The 23,285-nt window shown below is 34.4% G+C and overlaps 2 protein-coding genes across 3 annotated transcripts in view; both read right to left on the reverse strand.

Annotated features, from left to right (window-relative positions):
• The window catches only part of LOC138693773 (DNA-directed RNA polymerase I subunit RPA1-like), a 126,845-nt gene extending 107,165 nt beyond the window's left edge, over positions 1–19,680 (reverse strand). Inside the window, exons 1-3 of one of the 2 annotated variants that reach the window (XM_069817568.1) lie at positions 19,585–19,680; positions 9,221–9,353; positions 4,887–5,109 (exon numbers count right to left, since the gene is read on the reverse strand). In XM_069817568.1, coding sequence (XP_069673669.1) covers positions 4,887–5,109; positions 9,221–9,346 — 349 coding nt within the window. In that variant the 5' untranslated portion in view covers positions 9,347–9,353; positions 19,585–19,680. Of the gene's footprint in view, positions 1–4,886; positions 5,110–9,220; positions 9,354–10,032; positions 10,196–19,584 lie in introns of those variants that run through there. The other variant, XM_069817567.1, reaches the window with a different exon arrangement.
• Positions 19,681–20,377: 697 nt separating this feature from the next.
• The window catches only part of LOC138693774 (DNA-directed RNA polymerase I subunit RPA1-like), a 37,154-nt gene continuing 34,246 nt past the window's right edge, over positions 20,378–23,285 (reverse strand). The window contains exon 9 of the mRNA XM_069817569.1: positions 20,378–20,508. The gene's annotated coding sequence lies outside the window, so the exon portion shown is untranslated. The remainder of the gene's footprint in view (positions 20,509–23,285) is intronic.

Consider the following 23,285-nt stretch of genomic DNA (forward strand, 5'->3'; position numbering starts at 1 on the left):
TACTAACCCCTTGTGTTGTATTAGTATAATGTAAAACCCTTCTGTATATACAAGGGCATTCGAAAAATAATGGCAACATAGTGTTTCTCCCTAAATTTATTCAGGTTGCTTTTGGCATTACATACTTCAAATAAAGACCCCTGCCAGTCAACAGTATATTGACAAACCCTTGGAAGATGATGGACTCCATCTGCAGCATCATTTCTGGATCTCTTTTTCACTGATCAATCTAAAGCTGTTCGGATGCCAACTTTTGATTGAAAGCAAATGCCTCGCTTCCACCCATTTTGCAACAGTTCGGTATGGTAGGACTTTTCTCCCACAAGTTTCTGAGTTGCATTTTTTTCCTCTTGTAACTTGTATTTTTATGATGCATCTTTGTTCATACCTTACTAACATTTCTAGGGCGTTATTACTTAATACAAATCAGAAACAGTCCCTGTATTCACAAAATATGGTTACTTATAGATTTTTAATATTCCACATTTATGCAACAATCGCTCCTTTATTACATACTAAAAGATTCCGATGCTCACTGCTAGGAGTGCTGATTTACAGTATTGTTGCCATTACTGAATGCCTTAGTATTTCACTAGACTGTCACTATGGAGTAAGTCTTTGTAGTACTATCACGACTTTTCTTTCGACATATTCCATATTCTAGCTGTGAAGCGATGGAATGTAAAAAAATACAATACAATTGTAACTATGCACCTGACAGCTTTGTGTAATGTAGACAGTGAGAGATCCGACGTTGTCACAATGACCACCATACAAGAGCAGAAGAGTCCTTTGCACAATTCTGATGCCTTACTATATAAGATGCTATTGCCTTTATGCAAAGGATTCTAGTCTGTGAGTCATCACTCTCTGAACAACATCTTTTTTTTTTGCAGGATTTCACAGCAGTGCTAGTAACAACATGAAGCAAACTGACAACACAGCAGTGTTCAGCAGCAGTTGATAGAGTACGCTACATTCCTATTAGTGGAGAAGGCTACTGTGCAGTGTTCAATTTTTTCAGCGTGGGTATATTTTCGTGTTGATGTACTTATAAGCGAAGTCTGAATGTACATACTATAACATCATTATATTCCTTTATTTGTATTCAGTTCTACGTTATACGGTGTTATATTTTTTATTCATTTCGTATTATTACTGCTCCTTGATATATCAACGCTTTCGAAGTCGCACAAGTCAATGATTTTCAATATCAGTTCGATGTTCGATGTCGAAACAGCTGTGATTATCACGTGGAATGTCAGATAGTTATGATTTTTTTCGCCTAAAATTTTTTCCTGGCATATAATACTTATGCCTGGATTTTTAAACCAAGAATTATGGAAAAAAGTGCGTCTAATACACGAGGAAATATAGTAGTGGCTCTAATACTCAAATTATTGGCTATGGAAGATTCATATTATTTATTACTTACTTACTAACTGGCTTTTAAGGAACCCGGAGGCTCATTGCTGCCCTCACATAAGCCCGCCATTGGTCCCTATCCTGAGCAAGATTAATCCAGTCTCTATCATCATATCCCACCTCCCTCAAATCCATTTTAATATTATCTTCCCATCTACGTCTCGGCCTCCCCAAAGGTCTTTTCCCCTCTGGTCTCCCAACTAACACTCTGTATGTATTTCTGGATTCGCCCATACGTGCTACATGCCCTGCCCATCGCAAAGTCTGGATTTAATGTTTCTAATTATGTCAGGTGAAGAATACAATGCGTGCAGTTCTGCGTTGTATAACTTTCTCCATTCTCCTGTAACTTCATCCCTCTTAGCCCCAAATATTTTCCTAAGCACCTTATTCTCAAACACCCTTAACCTATGTTCCTCTCTGAAAGTGAGAGTCCAAGCTTCACAACCATACAGAACAACCGGTAATATAACTGTTTTATAAATTCTAACTTTCAGATTTTTTGACAGCAGACTGGATGACAAAAGCTTCTCAACCTTATTGTTAGGTTTCGTAACTAGCTGTTTTTTACGGTGATGGGTTGTTAGCCCTTCGCCCAACCCCCAAGCTGGAGGACCACCCACGACTGCTTATTCAATATATTCGCAGCTACCCTCCATATCCATATTATATATTACAAATAATAAATAAAGTGCTTGGAAAAATTATTTGAATATATAAATAAAGTGTTTCGAAAAATTATCTGATTGTTTTCTTTTAAAATTAAATGCCAAATATACTTCTGGAATTTGTTTAATCTGTCTAAAGAATGGGAAGCTATTGATTGATATGAGTCAAGTGAGGGGATGATAGAGGAAAGAAGAAGGAAAGAGAGGGAGAGGAATCCAGGGTTGGGATAATAGGAGAATAAGTAGAGTGTAATGGAAGAAGTCTTGACGAGTGCAAGTCCAAGTGTAAGTTACGAAAGGGATTGAGATGAAGAGAAGAAAAAAGAAGTCGAGAATATAAGAGAGAAGAAGAGCGGAGATGATTCAAGTCCAGCGACCATAGGAGATACTGATAGGGTGCGAAAAACTAGAGGAAACTTGTAAAAACAGTTCAGCGAACATAAGATAGTTAAAGAAACAGGGATGTGTGAAGTGTAATAAGTGAACTAGAGGAGAAATCTGACATAGTCTGAGGTATTGATGCCATCAAAGATGTGATGATTAGATCAATTAGTGTAGCTGAAGTGGATCTGAGAATAAGATAGAGGAATAAGTAATGAAGTGTTAAGGAGAAAATGAATAGAATAAACAGCGAGAAGAAAAGTAATGACGGTAGTGAGGCTAATATGAGTTAGGAAAAAATAATACTGAGTGTTTCATGTAACTGAGAAAGGAAGAATGTGGGGAGTGGAGGAGGTAGAAAGTGAGCAAAAGTAGTGAGAGCGAACGGAAAAAGTTATCCAATAAAGGGGAAAAAAATGATTAATTTCGAGGGAAAAATTGTTCCAGGGCCGGGTATCGAACCCGGGATCTTTGGTTAAATGTACCAATGCTCTACCACATGCTCTACCAACTGAGCTACCTGGAAAATCTACCAGACACAGATCCAACTTTTCCCTCTATATCCACAGACTTCAAAGTGGGCTCACAACCTCGAAATTATTCAAATCAACTTTACAGGGAGTTATACCTGAAAGCTTGATTTGCATAATACACACCACTGTTCGTTTAAGGGGAGGTTGTAAGCTGATTTGGATCAAAATTAACATTTTTTGGTTTTTAGCTGAACTAGGGCTATCCTCGCTGTGTTAAATTTAGCAACTTCAGGTACACTTATCTCAGAAACTATTCAATCTACATCTATGAAAATTTGGACACCTTTAGTTGTGATCTTCCTTAACCTACCGACTTTTTCTTAATTTATTAGTTCAGCTAAAAACCAAAAAATGTTAATTTTGATCCAAATCAGCTTACAACCTCCCCTCCTCCTCACACAGAGTTAGTGTGCACTCAGTGTTGGTTGCTTGACGGTTGTCAGCCCACTTTGAGGTCTGTGGATATAGACGGAAAAGTTGGATCGGTGTCTTGTAGAGTTCCTAGGTAGCTCAGTTGGTAGAGCACTGGTACATTTAACCAAAGGTCCCGGGTTCGATACCCGGCCCCGGAACAATTTTTCCCTCGAAATTATTCAAATCAACTTTACAGGGAGTTATACCTGAAAGCTTGATTTGCGTAAAAAATTATGTGCATTGAACAAGTAATAGTAAGGAAATAATATAAACAGTAGAACATCGGAACAATAAATGAAACAAATAATATAATATGGTAATGTAGATGAGAATGTAGAAAAATTAGTGAATATTAGTCAGAGAAGAAAGGGTTTAAGATAAACAGAAAATTAGGGATAATAATAATGGAAGATGACAATGATAATAGAGACGGATGAATAGAATGTTTGTGAACAAGAGTAAGGTAGACAGTGTTGCATAGTATTCAGGAATGGGACTGAGCAAGATAAAGAAGTGAAGAGTTGAAAATTACTGTACAGCATATCAGAAAGGGTGGAGGAAGAAAATAGACTGAAATAGAGTTGAACTGAAGGTAATGGAAGATGTGGAAAGATATAGATGAGAGGAAAAATATTTTAGGATATATGATGGAATGTAATCAAGTGTAGTGGTGAACTGTATACAAAAATGTGAGGGAAACCACCACCTCTAAGTCGTATGATGATGATATAACTTGTTATACTGAGCATGACTGTCTAGCATCACATCTATATCGCATGGAAATTTATAACTCTGAACACTGCACCGTCTGCAAGGACCAGAGCACTAAAATGAATGGAGAACATCTCTTCAATGCCGAAAACTGGATCCCACTCTCCAGAAGACGAAGAACCTCTCAAAACTGTACTGGCATGCCGAAGACTCATGGATTGGTTCCTTATGTCCCGCCAACATAGATAACAACAACACATTGCCTGTACTTGCTTTTATGGAATTCGAGTGAATAATAACTCAGTAATCAGCCAAGCACAAAAAAATTAAATAAATAACAAAGACAAAATGTTCCGATATTCCGAAAAAATGTCACAAATAAGGTTCCATGTCACACATGTCTGCACTCATAGACGTCCACACATACCATGTGAGTCAAGGACAAGCACTTCTGTGTTCCGGAAAAAACTGACAGCTAATGGATCAGCTCAAACTGTTAGTGAACATCCAAATAAACGATTCCTATTATATTACTCATGCCTGCATGTGACTCAAGAAAGCTGTGTTTCTTAGATAACATATTATTTTAAATTTGAGTGGAGTTATTTGGAGCACAAAGAAAATTTCCTGCATTAAAGAGTGGCATCTTTTGACAGGCAGTAGCAAGTGTTAAATCTATAACAGAATGCTACAGTGCTATTTAAAATTAATGAAGAGGAAAGCTGTAATTAATCATGAGATTATTAATACATACAAATATTGTAGGCTTCACTGCGAGCAACTTCGTTCTGGGGAAAATGAGCATTCATTTCATCGCCATCAAAATCAGCGTTGTAAGCTTTGCAGTTTGCATAGTGCAACCGTATAGTTTTCTCTCCTTTCAGGATTCGTGCAGTATGGGCCATGATGCTGGGTCTATGTAGAGTAGGCTGCCTGTTTAGAAGTAACACGTCTCCATTGCACAGATGTCTGTGAACCTACAGAAAAACAATGTAATAGATTATATAGTTCAAACAAATGCTATAGAACACACAAAAGTATTTTAGATTCAAACACCTCATGTCATTATTAAACACATTATTATCAGGAAACGAGAGTAAGATCAATGTTAAAAATAGCCTATATTATACAGAGCATTCGCCTACGGATGAGGCCAGGAAAGCGGCATGTACTGATACGCCGCTTTGTGCACGCAGTTGTTGAGACACGCTCGACAATCAAGGACATCAAGGTCGACAAGTTATCAGTTGTGAGCCAGATGTTGCAGTATTTAACACGTACAGTGCAGTTTCTTGACACAGTTGCTTAAATATTCAGCATTGTGTAAAATTTCTTAACAATGCAAAACGCAAAATTAACGCTTGAACAAAGAGTTTTTATGTATGATGCATATGTGAAAACAGAGTCATGTAGAGAGGTGCGTAGGCAATTTGAAGTGAAATATCCGGGTGCTCCAGTTCAGGGTAGAGAAACTGTTAGACGTCTTGTTAACAAATGAAGGACAACAGGGTCGATAAATGCTACAATTCCTAAGCGAAAACAAAGAGTACTGACGGGAGAAAAAAATTGATGAAATCAGTGCATAATTTACACGCTCTCCTAATAAATCTCTAAGATGTGTTTCACAGGAAGTTAGTGTTTCAAAAACATCAGTCTTTACTGCTGCTAAACTTTTAAAATTAAAACCCTACAGACTATAATATAGAAAGCGGAAGCTTACGGATAGACGATTCCAACAAGCGACACCGCAGGCAGGCCGCTTTCCTGGCCCCACCCGTAGGTAAACGCTCTGTATATTACCAATCTGTTTCAATTTTTGTATTTGGAACATGCACACATAAGTATTTTTGATCCAAACACCTCATGTGATAATTTAACACATTATTATCAGGAAACAAGAGTAAGATCAATGTTAAAAATAGCCTATATTATATATTACCAACCTGTTTCAATTTTTGTATTTGGAACATACCTACTTAATTTTATTCCCTGAACTTCTTCAAACATTATGAAACACTTCACAGAACGAGAAAAAGAAATATTCTGAAAAAACAAATTCATATTGTTTGCTTTTATTTTTGTGAAATAAGTCATAAAATCAGTAATTAGAAATCTATAAAGTAAACGAGTCTCATTGTAAGCCAAACATACTTTGGTTCAAACCAGTAATTACAACAATTAAAATTATTATTAGGTAAAAAGGTAAAGGTATCCCCTTCGTATGTCAGTCATGAAGTTACTTGGGGCGTGTCGAGATGCTTTCATGACCTTGGTACTGGAATGAGGTGGTGTGATCAGAATCATGCTCCAACTGCCTTCACTTTTGGAAAAAATCTTGTACTCAATTTGATAGAAGGGTGAATGAACCTCAGGACTGATCTGCAAGTTTAGGCAACGAGAAAAATCTCGCCACCACTTGGAATTGGACCTAGAACTTTCCAGTCCATAGTCAGTTGCAAAAGTATTATTAAGATCTATTAAATAAAGGACCAAATGTATACAATTAAGAAATTTTTCATAACCTGACACAGTAAAACTTCATTTATACATTTTTATGGGGTCTGGAGAAAAAAAAATGTATGTGAGGAAAACATATAATTAAAATGACATTCAATAACATATGAAATAACATTTAAAGATTTTATGGGAAAAACAAGTTAAGCCAATTCAGTAAAATTTCCATAAAAGAAATTTAGAACTTCACAATTAAGCCATCTTAGTCTAAAAGAAGAATCTTATTCAGAGGCTTGTAATGCCCCATTTTGATTATTGCGATTCCTTGCTAACTAATGTAAGTTCACTCTTAGCTGAGAGACTACAACGTGTTCATAATGTGTGCATACGATTCATCTGCAATACTCGTAAATTTGACCATATAACACCTTCCCTCCAGTTACTTTCATGGGTGCGTCTGAAGGAACGAAGAACAATACATTCCCTGTCTCTTCTGTTTAGAATCATGCATACTTCTACTCTGAATTATCTGTTATCATGCTTTCATTGTCTTACAACTCTTCGAAACCGACATCAAGCACTTCTTTCTATCCCTCATCATAGAAAGTCTTTATATACATCTTCCTATACTGTAGAAATACCTCGCCTCTGGAATTCGTTACCTAATGACGTCAGGGACTGCCGGACTTTATCACAATTCAAAATTAAATTGGAAAATTTTGTCTTAGTTAATGTTTTTTAGGTATTGCTAGAAGTATTGATTTGTGTTTTTTTTTTTTTCCTTTTCTTTTTTAACCTAGATTAAAATTGCAAGTTTCTTGTGTATGTTAGTTAATTAGTTAGGATACAATTTATTATGATACTTAATCACTCATTTAAAGTTTGTGTGACTGCAACCTGTGTATATTTTTGTGTGGCTTTACTTTGTTTATAGTGTTTTTTTTTCTCTCTCTATTTCTTGTGTAGCTTTACTTTGTATATAGTGTATTTTTTTACTACACCAGAATAAATAAATAAATAAATAAACAAACAAATAAATAAATACATAAATAAATAAATAAATAAATAAATAAATAAATAAATAAATAAATAAATAAATAAATAAATAAATAAATAAATAAATAAATAAATAAATCTTTGAGTCTATAATACGATCCTCAAATTTATAACACGATTCTCGAATAATATAAATTTATTTGTAGGAAATCTTAGTTGCTCAGAGCCACAACTCCAATCCAGGCAATTTTACAATACTGACTTACCTCGTTCTTCCAGTGTGATCTCCATTTAATAACATGTGATTATTTTACAAACACGTCAATCATTTTGGATTGCTAGCTCCTAAAGAACAAACCATATCCTCAAATTTTGATAACTGTTCCATAATTTGTTCAATTACATCATGGTGTTCACAAAATATTTCACTGTTTCAAAAGCAGTAACATAGGTGCACAAGACTGGGGGAGGAAAGCATGGGCAGTTTCGAATTTCTGCATCTTAACAATGAACACACACTGTATTTTTATGGCAAACCTAATTTCGAACAAAATTCATTTAGAATGTTTAAATGATGTTCATTATCTTCTGGGGTTTAAAATGCGATTAAGTTGTATAAAGATTCGTTCCAACAACAGTCAGTAACCATCCGTAACTATTGTAAGCATGCGCAGTACAGAAAAGACATTCCAACCCACTCCAAACCAATTCTGAACAGGAAACATGTACTTCAGTTGAACATTCCAACAAACTTTTGACACGGATCTGGAGCGATCAGAAGTAGTTGGTGCACTGAGGCATGTACTGTCTTGGACATGTGCACATGCTCACTAAGTCTCCTGGATACTGAAGAAAGACAAGATCGACTGTTTATATCTTTCGCATCACAACTTAAAGGTTAAGATGGAAAATGAACTGCAAACAAATAATAAAAATTAAAGACTTAATTTAAATTTTCACCAAAAAGAAAGAGAATGAAAATTATTTGGGTAATGAAATAGCTAATTACATTTTCAACATGCAACTTTGATTTAAAATATAATAAATAAAGTACACAAATGAATAATTGGGAAAATAAAAACTATTTTTTCTTTTAGATGAAAGAGTCTCCCAGTACAATTTGCGGAATTCTTATCTTCCATACTTTTTGTTATCTTTTTATATAAAATTATCGAAATTTTATTTTTTGCAATTTGAATTAGCTGCAACACGATAATAATTAGGCAGCCCATTCTCAGGCAAAAGTTACAGAAGCTCTGGTTTTAGTATGTGATGATCTGAAAAAGTGTTTCAACATCATTCATTTCTATTTCAATCCCATAGTAGGTACCTAACCAGCACACGTGCATAAGGTGATACAAGGTTCGTACATGAATTGATACATAAACTACTTGTTGGAACGAACTTTAAGTGTAAAAACTGTATAAAAGAAATGTGTAACCAAAATAAATTAACGTGAAAAGTATAGGAATTTTGCTGGGACTTGAGGAATAAAAAACATTTGAGTATGAAAAGTATAAAAGAGTTTTCCTGTACAATTTAGTGTTTATAAATTGGATTTAATGAATTTCGTGCAACCACAAGTGACATTTCTAAAGTGTGAGAAGAGGTAAATTTGCTCCAGAACACTATACACACCACTTTCAACCTCTGGGAGTTGTGAGTTGAATCACTCGGCGTCAAGAGGCGTTTTGCAACACTTTCTCGCTGGTTAGAGTTGAAAGCAGACAATCTTATCACAGAACCATCTTCATTTTGGACCATCACAGCTCTAAAAAGGAGCATCATGTAAGGCACTCTTTCATAATTACACTGAGTTAATTATATGTATTTCAATTTGCTTCACAACAGATTTTCCACAAACTCATTACTTTATTAAGAAAAAGTAAGTAAACTCAAGAATCTCCAAAAAGAAATATTATTTCAATGGATACCTAGCTACTGTGGTAAGTTGATAAAACTGCATAACATGCAATGCATTTGTAGCCAAGACCTTTGCGAACAGTACCTTTATCCAGTATCTTTACTTCAATCGACTCTCATTTTATAAATGTATGGTAAAGGTAATGGTATCCCTGTAACATGCCATGAAGGCACTTGGGGGGCATGGAGGTAGAGCCCCATGCTTTCCATGACCTCAGCACTAGAATGAGGTGGTGTGGTCGGCACCACGCTCTGACCGCCTTTTACCCCCAGGAAAGACCCGGTACTCAATTTTATAGGAGGGTGAGTGAACCTCGGGGCCGTTCTGAAAGTTTGGCAACGAGAAAAAATCCTGTCACCACCTGGGATTGAACCCCGGACCTTTCAGTTCGTAGCCAGCTGCTCTACCAACTGAGCCGCCATAAATGTATGAAACAATAATAAAATTGGTTCTCTTCTAACAAAGACAAAATTTTGAAGGCCATACAAAAGAAACAAAATTACCTGTGACATGTTATTTATCTTACCCTGGATGCTTATTTGGCCCATTCAGCACCATGTTCTGCAACTCTGCAACATTCCATCCTGTTACAGGCACAGGATGTCAGACATTTAGCAAATTCCTCGGGGAGACCAATTTTATCAATGTTTAAACATGGATCTGGAGTTATAACAGAGCGAGCCGCATAATTTACTCACTTCCCCATCATATGCATACGAATAATACCTTCTTTTTTTCTCAATAATCTGTATAAAAAAAGAAACAACATACCTGTATAACACTTTATTTTGAATTGATGTGTTAGAAAAAAACACACGCACACCTGCCCACACACAAAAATTGAAGTTTCTCTCTTGATTTCGCCACCTCATAGTCAACAGTTTTTTGAATGTCCCATAAATGCTAACTGTCTAAGCCCGACTAACAGACACAATAAGCACTTCTGACACTTTCATAAAGTCATCATTCACATAGCAAATTCATCCATGAAAACTGTCATCATCGATGGAGATATTAGCAGCAGCAACAGGAGTAGTAGCATTTTACTTAACGATACTTCCAATTCCAGAGACTATTCAGCATTAAAGTTCAACTGAGAGAGAAATAGCCTATAAATTTTGCCAGAACCCTGTATTAGGGAAAGAATTTTCTTGTATGTTGTACGTAAATCTATGACATAGTCCATTTCCTCTAGGAGGAAGCTGCACTAAGGATTTTATTGCCTTTTAAAATCCATTGCCCTTGGCTGGATTAGAACCTACGAATCTTGGATCCAACTACTACTATGGTAATTGCAAAACCACTAAGGACGACGAAATTTATGTTTTATTTATCTGGATCAAAGACGTTGCAGTTATGTATCTAGACACACAATTGCTGGTGTCATTACAAATCTGAAACCTCTCACGCAGGTTTGTGCGACGTCATGTTTTGGGGGCAGAAGCACTTTGTCAAGCATCAACATATGGAGATTCACGTGTTCATTTATGTTGTTTACTTTCAATAGAGTGTTGATTTGTGTTGTCTACTTTTAATAGTGCATTAAAGTTAAAGTTAATTGGAAGTTTAGTCTTTAGCATTGATGGAGTACATTAATAGTCGTTTCTCATAATAAAATTAGTGTATTTCAAAAATGCGTAATATCTTCGAAGTATGAATGTGTTCCTACAAGTTAGAGATACGCATTGCTAATGTGTAGGTTTGTTATTATTTAATAAGTACTATGCCTAAGTAGTAAATTTAATTGAATGATTGATGCCATTCACCATGGTGAATTCGTGTGCAAATTTAATTGAATGATTGATGCCATTCACCATGGTGAATTCGTGTGCAAATTTAATTGAATGATTGATGCCATTCACCATGGTGAATTCGTGTGCAGTGTTTAATTGTATATACACATACAAGAAAGGATCTGGAATTTCTCTGCAGAAGTAAGTACAATACTATAATTACTGTACAACTTCTTTCTTGCTTGCTTAGTCTAGTTAGAGATGTACCGAAATAATATCTGTAGACGAAGACGAATATCTAACATAAAAAAGTGTTGTTCTCCAATATTAGGTTTTCAAAATACTGCTAATAAACTTGTTTAAACTTATAACTTAATGCTATTAATCACAGGTTCCCATTAAATAAGATAGATTTTCTGGCTAAGTGGCCGACAACAATTAAACAGGATAAATTCGTGCCAACTCGGAACCACAAATTGTGTTCTGCCCATTTTGAAGTCTTGTTTCTGGATATCCTTAGGAAATCAAATTTTGAAAGATGACGTAGTTCCGTCTCTGTTTAACTTCCCAAGCCATCTACAAAAGGTAAACTGCTGAACACTGTTATATTAATAGCTTACAGAAAACGGATGTAGGTAAATTCTCATTTTTAAATAGAACTATAAATGATTGGAATGACCTACCTGCAGCGGTCTTTGAGGGCTGTCCTTCCTTAAGGAGATTCAAGAATAATTTAAAAAGTTGTATATAAAGTGAAAATTAAAATTAAGGTGGCATTCAACATTTAATTTTTTAAGGTGACATGTATTTATCTAGGCTGACGAGTTTACTTCCTTGGTTTGAATTGTAAATTATTTAAAACTAGGGCCTTAGACTAGAAATGTTTAGTTTAAATGTAGTTCTGTTTATAAGTATGCATAAGGGTGTAATTATTTGACTTATTTGAACTGTTGTATCAGTGAAGTGAGGTGAGTCAGTGAAGTTATGGTTTTACAGTGCAGTGAACAGTTCCGATCAGTGATAATTTATAGCGTCAATGAAATGTGTTCTATAGTGTCAGTGAAATGTGTGCTAAAGTGTCAGTGAAATGCGTCATAGTGCCACTACAGGGAATGAGATGAGAGTAAAGTGAAAGACTATTGAAACTTATGTAGGACCTATAGATAATTACGTAGGTTGTATTGTAAAATGAGGTATTTTATTTTATGTTTTATTATTATTGTGTTAAATTGTATTATGTATTATTATTGTATTGTGTGTAAAATTGTATACGTGTTGTAAAATTGTATTGTATATTGTAAATTTTATTATGTATTGGTTATCATTTTATTGTGTATTGTTAATATTGTATATACCACTGCCACCGGGTGCTTGCCCACTTGCAGTGTAAATAAATACATACATGTACATTTCTAATCTATAATTTAATAACTTTGCTTTATAATATGAATAAATGATTTTCGCTTTTTATAAATTCTTAATAGACTTAGTATAATATTATTCTAGCAGATTGAAAAAGCATCTCGGAGAGTTCTGAAAAGAAAAATGGAAGCAACAATTCCACATGAAACAAATAAATTGATCCCGACAGTAATTCTTTTAAACATATGATGATGTATATTTGGAGCACAATTATAGCATTATCGAGTCTTAGAAAACGTATTAAATCACTTGAAAATATGTTAGAAAAGAAGAATGAACAGTTACGAGCATTGAAAAAGAAAAATATTAACTGCAAGAGAAAATGTGACAGGCAAAGTGAAGTGATATCCACCCTTAAAACCTTTATCAAAGATCTAAAGAAAAAGAATCTAATTAATGACCATACACAAGGGGTTCTACAGAACAATTTTTCTGAAAGTTTGATTTAATTAAGAGATCTGGGGCGAAAAAAAAATGGAGAACATTCAGATACTTCAAAAAAATTTGTATTAACACTTAATTTCTATTCACCAGCTGCAAACGAATATGTTAGACAGCTTAAATAGGGCTCTACCCTATGTTAACACACTAAGAAATTGGCGGAACACAATAGATGAAAATCCTGGATTTACACCTGAAGCCTTCTTAGCTTTAGAAGATCGAGTAGCACTTTCATCTCACCCTCTTTATGTAGCACTTAATTTTGAAGAGATGTCTACTCGAAAATGCATTGAATAGAATGGTAGTGCATTTACAGGCTATGTTGATTTAGGCAATGGTGTATGTCTAAGTGAAATGAAAGAGGCAAAAGAGGTTTTTGTAATAATGGTAGTGGGAATTAATGTAGCCTGGAAAATTCCTGTGGGCTATTTTTTAATTAATGGTCTAACAGCAGATTTGACAGCCAATTTAATTAAAAAGTGCGTAAGTCGCTTGCAAAGTATCAAACTAACTGCTGTTTCAGTGACCTGTGATGATATTGTTATGGGAAACAAGTTAGGTTGCAATTTCAATGCAGAAGACCTAGACACATCTTTCAACATAGGTGGCTACGGTATACAACTGGTGTTAGATGCATGTCATATGATTAAATTAATGAAGAATTTGTTTGGCGACATGAAAGTTTTAAAAGTTCTAAATGACAATGTTATTGAGTGGAAGTTTATAGACAAATTAGAACAAATACAAACAAATGAAACCATTACTATTGCAAATAAACTTTCAAAGTGTCACGTCCATTTCAAAAACCAAAAAATGAAACTGAAATTAGCAGTACAAGTGCCAGGTGCATCTGTTGGAAATGCTCTGCTACTCCTATGTTCAGACTTAAAACTAAAGAATTTCAGGGGACAAGCAACAGTAGAATTCTGTTTGTTCTTTGACAAGCTATTTGATGTCCTTAATTCAAAAAATCCTTTGGCAAAGGGATATAAGAGTGTACTGTCTGCAAGGAATGAAAATCTAATATTCAGTTTTATAGACTTGAGGTCTTGTTATTGAATGGGTTGCTGATGTGGGTTTTCTGTATATATCAAACGTTATATAAGGGGGAGTCAATGTCATTTTTAAATCCAAAAAGTTTAGTGTGTCATCTATACCAGCGTCATGTGTGAATTTTATGTTCAGACGTAATTTATTATATTCGTTGGTAATGGATTCGGTAAAGTGCGTGTTATTTTCATATATTATAAGGGTGTCGTCTACATATAGGACGTAGGTAGAAATATTGAATTTATTGGATAGAGAACTAATATGTATTTTTTCAAGATTCTGTAAGAATATATCTGCCAGTAAGCCTGATAGAGGGTCTCCCATGGCTAGGTCTTTTTGTTGTGAGTAAATCTTGTTATTAAATTTGAAATAATTCTGTTGTTGGTAGGTACCTAATGCTCTTCATTTAAATAGATTTGCGTCCCAGTAATTAGGCTACCATTTTGTTGAACAGTGTGTTAAATGGTTCATATCCATTTCTTCTTCTTGAGAACACAACAAACAATTTGAAGCAGACAGGATTCCAATTCAAATGTTGAAATAGTACTACAACTTTCTCATATAACGTTTCTCTGCTATAAGGTATGAGAAAACCTGCTCAAAATTCAGGCAATTCCACATTGGTTCATCCCAGAACTCTGTTTCAAGCACTGTTCTGTTTAATGTGGTGGCAAATTACTTTCCAGTAAAATTCAAGAAATCCCATACATATGGAGAGCGGAATTCACCACCACAAAACCACCTCAACAATCTAAATACAAAAGTAAATACAGTAATTCAACTACCAGACTCTAACCCTTAACCAGCCTACCCACTTAAACTGTTATCTCGAGTATGCGAATTCCGATTTCAAAAATGTTCACGGTTACTGTTGCCTTACCAATTCCAATAAAGGTGCTGAAAGTTTCAGAAGTACAGGCTTACAGAATATATAGTTACGAGCTCCGTAATATCTGCCTGGGTGTTCATGACTGGGGTGTACGGGTTAACACTATGTTGTAACAAGCCACCTGAGATCACACTAAAAATTGGCTAGAATGTAATAAGTATGAAATATCCATTTTGATAGGGAACTCGGCTGCAACCAGCACGTTAAAGTTATCACTGACAAGGCAAAGATAAGACCCACAATGCTTAAAAGATTAGCGAGCATCAAGTGGGGTAGCTCCGGAAGTACACTCAATGTAACCTACAAAACATTTATTAAATCCATCTCACTGTACAACTGTGGGATTTTGTTAACTGCATCTCAGCAGATTATCAACTGGACAGAATAGTGCAAAATGAAGCACTGGGACTCTTAGTATGAGCAATAAAACCCACTGGAAGGTGACACCTTCACATTGTGGGATCAATGGAAATGAACAGGCTAAAAAGGAACAGAAATCTGTCAGTTATCAAATGCTAAACTTTCGTACGTATCTTTCAAATTGATAAGAATTATATAAAATAAGAAATCAGGCAACATCTAAATGTCAACAGTGTGGAAAAACAGTGGGGGGGGCGCCATAAAGCAACAAGTTTCCACCAGACTTCCGAAGATCACAAGCAGTGACTTTCTTCAGGTTACATACAGGTAATATCTATCATGCAAAACATTTACAAAGGCTATCCATCTATTCATCTGACTGCATCGATGTAAAGAACCAATCAGTACCATACAATGGATAAAAAATATCCCTTCCAATATCCAGCCATGAAGAAGACAGAAGGAAGCAGCTATCAACAATTGACAACACACTATTGGGATGCAAGAAGGCAGCCCAGCTGCTGAGCTCACATACATTTCATTCCGTACTTTTACAACAAATTTATTTATTTTTCCTTTGATGGAAGTCAAGTCGCACTTAAAAGAATTTTTCTGCCTAAAGCTCTATGGCCCTCAACTGATATTTAATAAATGTACAGCTGTCAAAAGAAAAAGTGGCCGCTCTCCTGGAACAAAGTTCCCTTCGGGTATTTTCGCTACAATTCAGAGACAGGCGATGTTACATGTTGTTGGACCACGTTGCCTGATATCTACAGTTATAATTGAAGTATTCTGTGTGTTATCGATAGCATAATGGTAGCGTTCAGGCCTCTTATTCATGAGGTCCTGCATTCGACTACAACCACGTGCTTTTTATGTTCTTTTTTGTTCTGTTTTTGAGAGAGACAAACTATACATAATGGCTCCTTTTTCTTTTACGATTATTTTAGTAATTAACATCAGGTTCATTAATATATTATGCCATGACTTTATCATTATGATATTGTGGCTGCAAATGGAAAGAAAAAAGATTTTATTCTCAATAAAAATATCTTTCGTGGCATAAACATAACAAATTTACTGGTGTCGGCCTTAAAACATTCAAACAATTAAGCGTTCAAAAAACAAAACAAAAAGCCACAATTCAATATTTAGTCTATCTTCCTCTTATCTCGATCATCTTGCAGTCGAGTGGGCATGGAATTGACTAGTCTATGCAAATAGCGACTGTTTTTAGACACGATATTCCAGGCATTCTGAACATACATACATAAGTGTTCTGTCCATGGGCAGGTCTTTCATTGCAAACCCAGCAATCTCCAATCTTTCCTATTTTCTGCCTTCCTCTTGGTCTCCGCATATGATCCACATATCCTAATGTCGTCTATTATTCTTTTCAACCAGAGACCCAACCAGTTACTTTTTATCTTTCTAATCAGTTTCAGCATCATTCTTTCTTCACTCACTTTTTCAAACACAATTTTATTTCTTATTCTATCTGTCCACTTCACATGTACCGTTCTTCTCCACATCCGCATTTCAAATGCTTCAATTCGTTTCTCTTCATTTCGTCGTAATGTCCATGTTCCTTCCCCATACAATGCCACACTCCACACAAAGCACTTCACTAGTCTCTTCCTTAGTTCTTTTTCCAGAGGTCCGCAGAAGATGCTTCTTCTTCTATTTAAAGCTTCCTTTGTTCATGTTTGCAGTTTTTCTTGGGAAGGATAGGCCTAAATGCGGTAACATCCCGTTGCTTTCCGCACACCACTATCTCTTTCGCATCTTATTAACTTCCAGGGGACCCAAGCGTGGAGATGAGGAGAGTGGATTTGACTAATTGGGCCCTCCGGACTTCACCGAAAGTCACGGCAAGGGTTAAATATTAATTCTATCAGGATGTTTGACCCTATCAGAGATCGGGAAATCTCAATTAGCCTTTGCCCCCCGCATCCTGGACTAGCTTCTACGAATCATCAGAAAATCTTAGAGTGTGATTGGGCCAATTTTTCCGAAAATGTTTCCACACTTTTGCCCTCGTAGCTCAGCGGACGAACATCGGAATTTAGATGTCAACATCTCAGGTTCAATTCCTCGTTACTCCTTTTCATTTTATTGTGGTTCAAGATAGTATAATGTAATAATACAAAAAGAAAAACTAATAGCAGTATTATGCAACTGGATTTTTCCAAACCTAATATTAAATTTATGTTATTTATATCGCTAAAGAACGATTACAATATAAATAACTTGAATATTATTTATACAGTATCACTAAAGAGCGATAACACAATATAAATGATAAATATCGGTTTGTTTAATTAATATAAGATATTATATAATACGTGTTTAATTATCTAAATAAAGTAACCTATTTTACAAAGAAAGATGTTTGTGTTATAATAATTACCTACATAAAATACAGATTATTTATATTGCGAAAGGACAATAACAATATAAATAACTTGAATATTATTTTATAATGCTAATGAAGGAAAACAGAATATAGGGTAAATAACTTGAATATTGTTTATATCGCTAAAGAATGATAACAATATAAAAAACGTGAATATTATTCATATCGGAATTTCACAGATTTATTACAGATGTATTTAAGAAATTGTAGAAGAATAGTAATTAGTAACAGTGTCCTATTTATTCTTCTTGGAGCCAAATTTGTAACTTTTAAAAGTGTGGTTACTATGTTGAAGTGTATGTGTTGCAACGGATGCTTGATTTGTTATGTATGTGAGTCAGTTATGGGATGCTTGATGTCGTCGCAATGTCGTAATTATAGTTTGATTGTGTTTGTGTGACTATTGTGTATTAATTTATGATGTATGGTATGGAAAGCTGCATATTTGTGTTATAGAAGTGTTACGTATGTGTGTTGTTAATGTTTTTGTATGTTTCAAATTGATAACTGATATTTGTTTTGCAATCGCAATGCCTAATTTACAGATTGTTTATGTTTTGTTTACATCGCGTAAGCTAATTTAATTTTCTTTTCCATTTCTCTTTATGCTTATCTGTTTTGTGTATAAAACTATAGCCCTAACATACATATGTAAAATAGGGCTAACCCCCACTGGAGATACAATAATAATAATTATTATTATTATTAATATTCACATCGTTATAAAACGATAACAGAATACAAATGATGACTTGAATTTTATTCATATCCCTAAAGAACGATAACAAAATATAAATAACGTGATATCCATCAAGAACGATAACTGGATATAAATGATAATTTGAATATCATTTACATCGCTAAAGAACGATTAAAAAATAAAATGAAAACTTGAAGAAGGCGCGAACCCACAACCTTTGAATCATTAAACAAGCACTCTACCGCTGGTCTGCGAGGAGCAGATATGGAACACTTCCATAGTTCCGGAACTGCTTGTACAAGCACATGCATCGTGTAACATTGCCGCGACCCAAAGTAGACTTTGAAAATATTCGCTGTTCACGAGTGTGGCCACTTTTTTTTTTGACAGCTGTACCTTGGATTATGTGCAAATCCAGTGAGCACTCTATCACCAGAGTCAATTATTTGTTAATGAAAATATTTATACTTAAAAGACTCTATTAGTCAATGGAGAACTACAATAAATGACTAAATTTACAATACTAACATCAACAATAAGCTGTGCTATCTAAAATAAAGCAATCAAACATATGATAAAAGCACCCCACAACAAAAGAAAATGAAATGTGTCATGCAAAAGAGGCTTACAAGAAAAGGATTACAAATATGATTTCAATTAAGATAAAATAACTGAAAAATCTAAATAACAACAACTTACAGCCAGCAACAGCAATGAACTGATGGAGTCATAACAGTTCTTGTCAATTAATTAATAATTCTGTGCCTCAAAGGCAAAATGTGATGTAAGGCAAAATGTGATGCAGGTATCATTTCTTGCAGTTCTTCAGGAGCGAGCATTTAAAGTTTGAACAACTGCATGAAATCATTGTAATCGTGTTTCATAACAAAGAGTTACAAAGAAAAATAATAGATATATGCATACCATCTTCTGTCACAATAAAGTTATCGTCAGGATGCACAACATATCGTAAAATATCATTTTCGTCAAAAATTAACATATTTGCCTTGGAACCACAGAATTGTGGGTGTGGGCATAATAAAAGCAAACTTGTTGTAATGTTTTACCTGTTTTAAACCAGGAGGAATTTTCAATCTATTTGCTGCCTTATCCATGTCATTATCCATAAGATTGTTCACATCAATTTGCAAGACATCCCAAGCAAAATGCAGCTTCTCTTGCAAGGTGGTGCCACAGAGATCTTCCACTACGCTCTGATCAAGTATTGAGTCAAATCAAACAGAATATCAGTAAAAAAAAAAAAAAAAAACACAATTACATTCGATAAAATGTACTGTATATCTGAAGAAGTGCAATATAAAAATACGAAAAATGATCCATTTTGAATCTTGCGTATACTACTTTTAACACCTGCATATAAGTAATTGATTAACTAGTGGAACTTACTCATGTAAGATGGTGTGATGATACACTGAAACAGCTGTAAGCCGCACAGACTTCCATAATTAACACGAGTAAGTTCCACTAGTTAATCAATTACGAAAAATGAATTTTAAAGTGTGATATAGAGAAAATCAGATTCAGAAGAACTCTGCCTAACAGAATGCGAAGTGAATATTCAGCTACCAAGTGGCTTCTATGTTGGAATTGTTTGTGATCAGTCAATGCCATGTGGATAAACTCAATGGTACATGACTCCAAAAAAATTTTATAAAAAAACTTGACACATAACAAACGTGGCGGTGGGGGTGGTGCTGGGAGCAGACAGGGTAGTAAAATAAGAAGGAAACAGCAGGAATAGAAAAAGGAATTGAGTGAAGGAGGAAGGAGGCAGGGAAAAAAAAAGAGAAAAACAGTAGCAAAACAAAAGGAGAAAAAAGAGCTTTTACCTGTCCTTCTCCTGTTAAGTTTTCTGTGTTGCCATCTCGCACTGCCTTCATCACATGTTGGACAATTATGGAATCTTGAAGAATGGCTTTAAGCGTCTTACTTTGTGGATGTTCTATTATCTTATCGTTAATAAAATTCACCTGGACACAAAATTGGATTTCAGCAATATTTTGTTTAAATGTCTCTCTACCATTGCTGGAAAAAGGCTTTTTAATACATATTACAGCAGCTAATATAATTTCTTTCAAAAAACGAACATAAAATAATAACCTGAGATTTTCTGAACACTGTTTTGTGCAGCCTTACGTTAATTAGACATCGTGTGTTTAGAGGCTGAAACAGGTTTCACTTAAAAATGTCAAATGAGGAGGAAAAAAAAAAGCATTACAATTTTACAACCTTCTACAGCACACAATATTAGTGCCAGCGAATTTTAAAGCTATTAATAACTAGTTAATTTTTATTTCCATAGGTTGAATTTTATTGTAGGAGGAACATGCTGAAAGTAACAAGTAAGAACCTTTTATTTTTGAAGCAGCAAATACAACAGAATCGGTAACCTGTAGAAAATTAAATAAATTATTTTTTATTTAAAACAGATTTGATTATTAAAAATGTTCTGGCACTTTTCTAATGAAGTTAACATATGCATTAGGTAGTACATATCCCTATATTTCTAAATGTGCTATTTTAAATACTAACAACGTTCATTGTTTTTTATCATTCACTTTAACACTTGAATAAAACAGTGTCAGGACACTGATGATGACACCACACCGGTGTTGAAATGGGGCCTGTCTGTCATAGGTACATTACCTTTTAAAAAATTTGTAACAGTTTTAACGTTTTAACTCTAGAAAGTTTCATAGACTAATAACATTGCTTAAAATATGTCTTCATTATGTTGATATACAATTAAAGGTAAAGGAAAAGTTACAGCAATAATAAACTATCCTCAATACATTAATACTTGTATCACATTATTAACTTAGCTCTGAGCAAGATATTATCTAAAGTTAAATTGTTATTCTATAAAAAAAATTAAACTATTTAGATTATTATTATCATTATTATTATTATTATTATTATTATTATTATTATTATTACTACTACTACTATTATTATTACTACTATTGCAAAAAAATTAATCAATCTAAAGAGCTTATCACATTGTGTATAACATTTCCTTAGAAATACCAATCTGAATGCTTTTTCTGTCCTTAATTTAGGCCTAGTTTAAGTTTTGAGTGCACTATTCAAAATGCCGTAAAATTCTTTACGCTCGACCATGCCGAAATGTAGTAATTATACACCTGGTAGCAGCCCTTTAATGGACCTCATTAAAGTACACCTATTCATTAAAGTTCAGGTGTTCCACCAATCAAAAAACACCATTGTAGCAATATGAAAGTGCAAGTATCGATTATTCTCGGATATGCAATCGAAAGACAACTAGTGAAACATCACGGAGGCTGGAAATCCAATACTGTCGCAGAAGGTTATGTTCTGTTACTATAATAATTAGCGTTAATCGTAAATAATATTCAAATAAATTCAATTTGTCATCTCGTTTTTCAATGTCCAAATCAATTTCAAGGTTATATCAAGATTAATATTCATTTTACTCTCTAGATTATACCAAGGTCAATGACATTTGTTCCTCGGAAAAAATCAATACTTTCACGTCTGCGCACATCTCACAATTTACGAGATATTGCACAAGGTCAGTTCTGCTCCCCAGTCAGATAAGAATAACATGAATACTTATGAATAATTTCAAGTTAGAAATATGGTCGAGTATAAAAAGTCGTACGAAACTTGCTTATAATGGTAATTAAGACGCTCGTTTCATAAACATACTCGCGTCTTAATTACTACCATTATAGGCGCGTTGCATAGTGTACTATTCCACACTGTTGATGCAATGATTGTTACTAAATAAAATTGAAAAACTACATATTTTTCAGATTGTTCTCTCACATTGGTGAATATAGTGAAAAATAAGTTCCACCACTCATAAACACTCAATGCTATGTGGCTCCTTGAAAAGTAGTAGGTTGGCTTGAAAGTTTAAAATCAAATTGAAAATTTGAGAGCCAAAATTACCTTACACTAATTCCTGTCCTTGGTTTTTTTCCTGTAAGGTATAATTTACTGGATTCTTTGCTATCAACAGGGAGGAACTTATCGGTATTAAGCAAGCAGCCAAATGGACATCAACTATAGTCAGGGTGCAAATTAAGACTTCAAATGAGAGGGATAGAATCCTAGATAGAAAATATCCTAAATAAAATTAGTATTATCCTCATTCTATATGGCTCAATGCTTGGTCGCACTGAGTTGCTTGTCTTGTATCTTGATCATAATAATAATAATAATAATAATAATAATAATAATAATAATAATAATAATAATTATTATTATTATTATTATTATTATTATTATTATTATTATTATTATTATTATACCTATGAGTGGGTTTAAAATAAGATGTGTAATTCCTAAGTTATTTACTGTTGTCAGCTTGTCGGTGATGATAAATACATCAATATTATTTTTTTGCTTACTTTATACTGTACTTTATAAAGTATACTCCGTATTAAAACAATTATATTCTGTGAGGGGCGGGGGATAGAAGTTATCTCTGGCAGGGATGTAAATATAAATTTATGAGAGGGAGATAACTTTCCAACAGGAGCGGAAATCCACCCCCCCCCCCCCGTTAATTCGCACCCTGGTTATAGCTGAGTCATCCTAGAATTATATTTCCTCACAACTTCAGAATAACTGAGTGTTCCCAATTTATCAACAAGTGTTTTCCAAATAAGTACACAAAGTAAAAAAAGGCAATTGATGACCATGAACAATTTACGCCAAAAATGGAAAAATAGGGAATATAACACTTATAGCCGATTTC

Source organism: Periplaneta americana, unplaced genomic scaffold, assembly GCF_040183065.1.
Source record: "Periplaneta americana isolate PAMFEO1 unplaced genomic scaffold, P.americana_PAMFEO1_priV1 scaffold_21, whole genome shotgun sequence".
In the NCBI taxonomy this organism is placed as follows: Eukaryota; Metazoa; Arthropoda; class Insecta; order Blattodea; family Blattidae; genus Periplaneta; species Periplaneta americana.